Source organism: Eurypyga helias, unplaced genomic scaffold, assembly GCF_000690775.1.
Source record: "Eurypyga helias isolate BGI_N326 unplaced genomic scaffold, ASM69077v1 scaffold11647, whole genome shotgun sequence".
Taxonomy (NCBI): domain Eukaryota; kingdom Metazoa; phylum Chordata; class Aves; order Eurypygiformes; family Eurypygidae; genus Eurypyga; species Eurypyga helias.
This window is the reverse complement of record NW_010262419.1, coordinates 124,774-131,178: the sequence shown is the minus strand read 5'-3', so window position 1 is coordinate 131,178 and position 6,405 is coordinate 124,774. Positions and strand designations below refer to the sequence as shown.

Here is a 6,405-nt window from a genome sequence, read left to right as displayed (position 1 = left end):
TTTCTCTCCAATTCTGCTATTTGTTTTTGTCTCAGAACTGCCAAAAAAAGTTCAAATGTACCGGGCTCAGTCTTGGAAAACCCCTGGAGTGCATGGGGTGTCCTCCTGCGCTGGGCAAACGGCCTGGAAGGGTCCCTGCAGCCCACCTCCCCATGCTGGACACCCAGGCAGGTGACATGGGAAGGCGAAAGGTGTACAGGTGACAACCCAGCCAGCCATCCTATCTTTTCCTGGCAGAGCTCGTTTCCTTCGCCGCCTGGGAAGGGCAAAGCGCAGTCTGCCCGGAGGCAGGTCTGAGTGCAGGCAGGACCGGGCTGCGAGATGCTCTGGGTGCAAGTTCCCAAAAGTATCAAGGGCTGGAATGCCGCGGTGCTGGGGTGCCATCCTAGGCAGGGATGCTTGTGCCAGTTTAGTTTTTCACAGCCTTCAGCAGGTCCTGGGACGGAGGTGGGATGGGGAATGTGCAATCCTGCAGGCTGCATCAGCTCCAGGGACATCTCTGCGTGTCTGGAGCAGGATTTCTGGTGCCATCTCCGCTCCTTCATGCCATAACTGATGCGAACTATCAGTGATGGGCCGCAGCACACGTGCCTGCTGAGTGAAGGGGTGATGGCTTTGCGAGAACTTCGCAGTGCAGTGGACGCAAAATGTGGTTTCAGCTGCTTTCTCAAGTTTTTAGGATCTTGTGCTGTCTGCAGAGAGCGCTAAAGGTATTTTTTTTAGCAGCACAGAGTGGCTCTATTGAGTTTGCCTGGTGGGTCTCCCCCGTACCTCCCAGCTAATCTGGGTGGGGATCGGAGCTCGGTATAGCAGCTAATCCCAGACTACAGAGAGCCCGGCCTCATAAAGCAGTAATCTCTGAATCTAGCCACCCTCCCCAGACAGCTTTTGAGCCTGGGAGGCTATATCTGTTTCAGATTTTTATTACCGTGCTGGGGATTTGAAAGCGCAGAGGCATGCGGGCGGCCCCGGACAGATGGATGCACGTGCAGACCCGCTCTGGGAGTGGAGGGAGGCTGGGATTCGGGCTGAGCATCGTTTGTGTTCAGTAAGATCCCCAGGGTGGAGTGGAAGTGAGCAGCTGGGATGGAGGTACCCTCTTCTAGCTGCTGTCCTAGACTGGTGGCTGTGGTGTCCCCAGCACTGGTGTGAGCCCTTGCTGCTGCCTCCCTGCTCGCCGTCGCTCCCTCTCTGTTGTCACCGGTGGGCTGACACCACGCAGCCAGGTCTGAGTTTCTTCTCTGTTAGGGATGTGCTGGCAGCTTGGTGGTGGGTGGTGACAGTCTTGTCCTGGAGGTTGGCTTGAGTTGGGGTCCTGAGATGTGGAATGAGCCCACACCCCTTGCTGGGCCACGTGCCTTCCCAGAAGATGCCCAAGCCCACCCGTGCTACCTCTGTGGAGTGTTCGGGGGTAGCCCAGTGTTCCTCCTGCTCTGCTCGCCTTGCTATCCACATATACGAGCAGGAGATAGTGACCCGTGCCATGGGGCTGGGAGTTTTGTGGCTTTTAGGGAGTTTGCTTTAGTTGCTGTGGGATTTTGAGATGCAGGGACTCGGGGAATGTGCTGCTTCTCCCCAGACTTGAGAGGCCTTGAGAAGTGTTTGTGCTGGGGATGCAGTTGTAGCGATGGCATCCTGGATGAGGTCTAGCAGGAGACCCATCCCTATCTCCCACCTGCAGCCCTAGGCTGAAGCAAGCATCCTGGGCAGCGCGCCTTCCTGCTGCCTGCACCAGCCGGGTGGTATGGGCTGCTCCGGGGGCAGGATCAGCCTTTCTGCCCCATGGAGATGTGGGCTAAATCACCCTCTGCTTTCCCAAGGTGGAGGTGGGCGATCATCTGTCCCAGGACAGAAAGCTGCAACCGTCTTGGCTCCCTCTTTATCCAGTGTTTTAGCAAAACCCATGTTGAATTTGGTTTGAATCTCAACTGTGTCTTTCAGCAGGCCAGCAGGATGAAAGCCTGGAAGGCTGCATAGGTTCGAAGCGATAGGTTAGATCTCCTCATGGGGCCAATTTGGGGCCTGTTTGTGGAGAGATTTGATTTCCCCTGGATGCGTTCACAGCCCCCCTCATTGTTAGTGCCACCAGCTTCCCCTCCGGTGGGACAATAGTGCCTTGAGCCCTCCCTGGTAATCTCCCTTCTTATCTCCCTTCCCTTCCGCAGCCTGTATCCTTGGCAGGCGGAGAGGGTGGGAGGTTGGGGAAGAGGCAATTATGCAGGTGGAGGAGTGAGAGGTGTTGTGTCAACCGATGTCCCTTTTCGGGGAGCGGTGGTGAGAAAATGATGCTCAGCACAGGAGCGTGTCTGAGCTCTTCCTTGCTTGCTGTCCCCTCCGTGCTCCCTGTTGCTCTTACTAGCTGGTCACTCCTGCTAACATTGCCCCCGGGGCTGGGGCAGCATCAGGGGGTACCTCTCACTGCTGGGGATGAGGGCATGGGGAAGAACAAGGTGGCCACCATTCTGGATGCCTCAAGTGTCCGCGGTGGGACTACTGGGTGGGCTGTCTGCCCCAACACTCCAGCTCAGGTGAAGATATGGGGGAAGGAGATGGGGTCTGTCACTTGGAAATCCACCTCTCCAACTTTATTTTGGTGTGCCCCAAGCCGGATCCTGTGGACACGGGGCTCCAAAACTTGCTTAGCTGATGTGTGGTGGTTGCAGGCTGAAGCAGCCGGCTGCTGCCGTTGGTCCTGTGGGGTGGTAGGGTCCCAGCAGCATTTTTATGCCACCCCAAAAGCACAGTGGTAATTAGCAGCCTGGCTTAGGATTTTGCATAAGCCATGTGGGTCCAATGGGGCCCTTCTTTCTGCTGGCACGGAAGGTAACGAGGAGCTCCTTGCTTTGTCTGCTGCCTGCTGATGGAAGAAGGCGCTGAAGAGGCAAGAAAAGTAGACGTAAAAAAGCAAAAGGCTGGGGAAGGAGGCAGTTGTGGGGCCAGCTGTGCTGGGGGGAGTGTTTTTTATAAATCAAAGTGCTCTCCTAAAAAGAAAACTTAAGCCCAGCCGATCTACTCAGTGGTCAAGCTCTGGCTTCTTTTTTTTTTTTTTTTTTTTTCTTAAAGCTACATGAGAATCGTTAAACGCAGGGGATGCTTTGTAAAATAGAATTCAAGGGAAGGGGAGGGAGGATGGAGCAGGATTTAAATTTAAAATTGGATGAGGGTACAAAGCCCCATAGTTCCCCATTTCTGCTTAATGCAGCTGGAGCTGGGCTTGACAGGATGCTGACCAGAGCTTGTGGTAAATGTTTTACAGTACCGTGTATCAGCCAGATCAATTCTACTGCGCTTGAGGGAGTGCAGATAAAATGGCTTAAAGATTCCCCTGCTGAAAGCGATAGTATCATCATTTATGCCAGAGAAGACAGATTTAGTCGCCTGACATGTATTTGGCTACGGTGTACTTTGCGGATTTCACACCCGGGGCCGATAGCCAACCTGATGATGTCAGATGGGAGCTGCAAGGAGGAAAAAGAAGTCATACAAAAACCTAGTGCTGATCTTCTTTTGTCAACCAGATGAGTTTGGCTGTGTCTGTTTTGGTTGCTTTACCCCACGGATCTCTTGAATGGAAAGTGCCTTACGAGAGTAGTATATTACTAAAGCAGCGTGTCCTGCGTGTGCTTTGTGGTACAAAAACGGCAGCAGAAATCTCTCTGTTAACGCAGGTTGTTTCTTTTGATCCTATTCTACCTGTAGGTCACTTGAACTCCAAACTGAGCAAACATGAGTGCGCTTGATTTGACTTCCATCCTCGATTTTCTGGAAACAGCCAACCTGACGGAGATCAACTGGACGTGCAACAACAGTGACTGCATCACGGTTGATGCGACAACATGCCCTGGCACGCTCAACAAGAGCGCCCTGCTATACACCCTGTCCTTCTTCTACATCTTCATCTTTGTCATAGGGCTGGTGGCCAACTCGGTGGTGGTGTGGGTCAACCTCCAAGCCAAAATGACTGGCTATGAAACCCACCTCTATATCTTTAATTTGGCTATCGCCGACCTGTGTGTCGTCATCACCCTTCCGGTGTGGGTTGTCTCCCTCATCCAGCATAACCAGTGGTACATGGGGGAAATCACGTGCAAGATAACTCACCTTATATTTTCCATCAACTTGTACAGTAGCATCTTCTTCCTGGCTTGCATGAGTGTGGACCGCTACCTCTCAGTTGCCTATTTCACCAACTCCAGCAGTCGCAAGAAGAAGATAATCCGTCGCTGCGTCTGCATCTTGGTGTGGCTTCTTGCCTTCTCCGCCTCTCTCCCAGACACCTATTATCTCAAGACAGTCTCTTCCAACAACGAAACCTATTGCCGTCTTGTCTATCCAGAGGAGAGCTTCAAAGAGTGGTTTATTGGCATGGAGCTCATCTCCGTCGTGCTGGGCTTTCTTATCCCTTTTCCCATCATTGCCCTCTTTTATTTCCTCCTTGCGAAGACCATCTCAGCCTCCAGTGACCAAGAGCGGAAGAGCAACGGGAAGATCATTTTCTCCTACGTTGTCGTGTTTCTTGTCTGCTGGCTACCCTACCACGTAGTTGTCCTGCTTGACATCTTCTCTAGCCTTCATTTCATACCTTTCAGTTGTCAGATGGAGAACTTCTTATACGTCACTCTTCACATCACTCAGTGTTTCTCTCTAGTCCACTGCTGCGTCAACCCCATCCTGTACAGCTTCATTAACCGTAACTACAGATACGAGCTCATGAAAGCCTTTATTTTCAAGTACTCTGCCAAAACCGGTCTCACCAAACTTATCGATGCTTCCAGAGTGTCAGAAGCAGAATACTCTGCTCTGGAGCAAAATGCCAAATGACTGCAACCCTGTACAGAAACCTCCTTGACTCTCTGACCTGTGTTTTTTGTATGCTGTTTTGTTTTTTCCCTTTTTTTTTTTCCCCTCCCATTTTTTTTTGCCCTCTCCCTTCCGCTGTGCTTGTTACGAACGGGGCATGAATTCCAGCCTACAAAAGAGAAATAGCATACTAATTTAAGAGTAGAATCAGGTGCAAAATGGTACCAAAATGAAGCATTTGTTGGTGTGTTTTGTTTGATCTCCTCCTCCCCACATCTGGTCCTCTCGACAATGCTATGCAAATGGAAGTGACTTTCTAATAGACAAAGCCATCGTGTACCACAGATAACGTGTTTCCAGGATAAGCTTTTTCTTCCATGTGTAGATTCCCTCTTGTCTCCTTGTATATGTTATATATATATAGTATGTTGTATTTAAAAGCTCAAGACTTTATTTTCTGGCTCTTGGTGTACCTTATACCATTGTATTTGAAAGTTAAATATATTTTTATCACGTATTTGAGGTATATTGCTGATGAGTGTATCCAGAGTGCTGTAGCCTGAGTGTTAGATTGCCATTTGGATTTAAACTGTTGTAGGTAAGAGAATGACGGTAAATAGCAGCATGGAAATGATTTCTTAGGTGCATCCTCCCTGGCTGGCACACTGCATGGACTGTAGCATTATGTGGTGGTCATACCCACGCATCTGGAGCATGAAATGTATGTACTGTAACGTAGCTACCGTCATGTTAAAGTTAACAGTGTTGTAAGAGTCGGTAACTCCTGCGCCCGTGCTTCGCAAAGCTGTATCCTTATGCACAGAATGAATGATCTTACTTCTGAGAGTTGTCTCTATTTGTAAGTTATTTTTGTAAAATAAAGATCTGGAAAAAAAAAAAACAAACCAAAAACACCTATGCCTGCCAGTGGTTTGACTTGCCATCCTCCTCCTTAGAGAGAAAATAAAAAGCCAGAAAGAAGAAATCCCAAAGCCACCTTCTCCCCTTTGTTTGCTGCGGGAGCAAACAGGTCAGACTGTGTTTTCCTGATGTTTGTTGACGGTGGGCAGAAACCATTGAATGGAGGAATGTGAGATGGCACGGTGCGTGGGGAGAGGGCAAGGGCTGGGAGGAGCAGCTCTGCGGATAGCTGTCCTCTTTGGGAAGGTAGAGCTGATGGATTTATAAGGTGAAAGCTGTTGGGAGTGATGAAAGGCTGTCTGTAGCTTGGGAATAAACACGCAGAAGGAAAATGTGGAAGTACACAGATGGAGCGGATATCTGTACTAATCCAGGTTCAGTCCTTTGCGGTGTTTGCTTGCACACTCCTCACAGCATTAAATCCCTTTTTCTCTCTTACTTTTGTTATGTCCCGTGTTGAATTTGCAATGCTGTATTGCCAAAGGGTGGGGCAGGATTCAGCTGCTGCAGGATGGTAGATCCTTAAGCCAGCAGATTGTGGTCCTCTTAGGCTCAGGAGAAGGTAACTAATGTTAAATCAGTGCATCGTAGCAATCGCCCAGTTTTGCATGTTTTGCAGCTCTGGCGTAGTGGTAGCTGCTTTGCTGTAAAGGCTACACCTAAATTCTTATTAAATCAAAGCAT

At 50.0% G+C, this 6,405-nt stretch overlaps 1 protein-coding gene across 1 annotated transcript; it reads left to right on the top strand.

The window, feature by feature from the left end:
- Positions 1-3,702: 3,702 nt before the first annotated feature.
- Positions 3,703-5,657, top strand: ACKR3 (atypical chemokine receptor 3). The gene is made up of 2 exons (XM_010155724.1): positions 3,703-4,860; positions 4,913-5,657. Exon 1 carries the CDS (start codon positions 3,727-3,729, stop codon positions 4,819-4,821), a length of 1,095 nt encoding a protein of 364 aa, XP_010154026.1. The 5' UTR covers positions 3,703-3,726; the 3' UTR covers positions 4,822-4,860; positions 4,913-5,657.
- Positions 5,658-6,405: the final 748 nt, after the last annotated feature.

Coding starts and splice junctions, on each gene's coding strand:
- ACKR3 (XM_010155724.1), top strand. CDS start 3,727: ATGAGTGCGCTTGATTTGACTTCCATCCTCGATTTTCTGGAAACAGCC.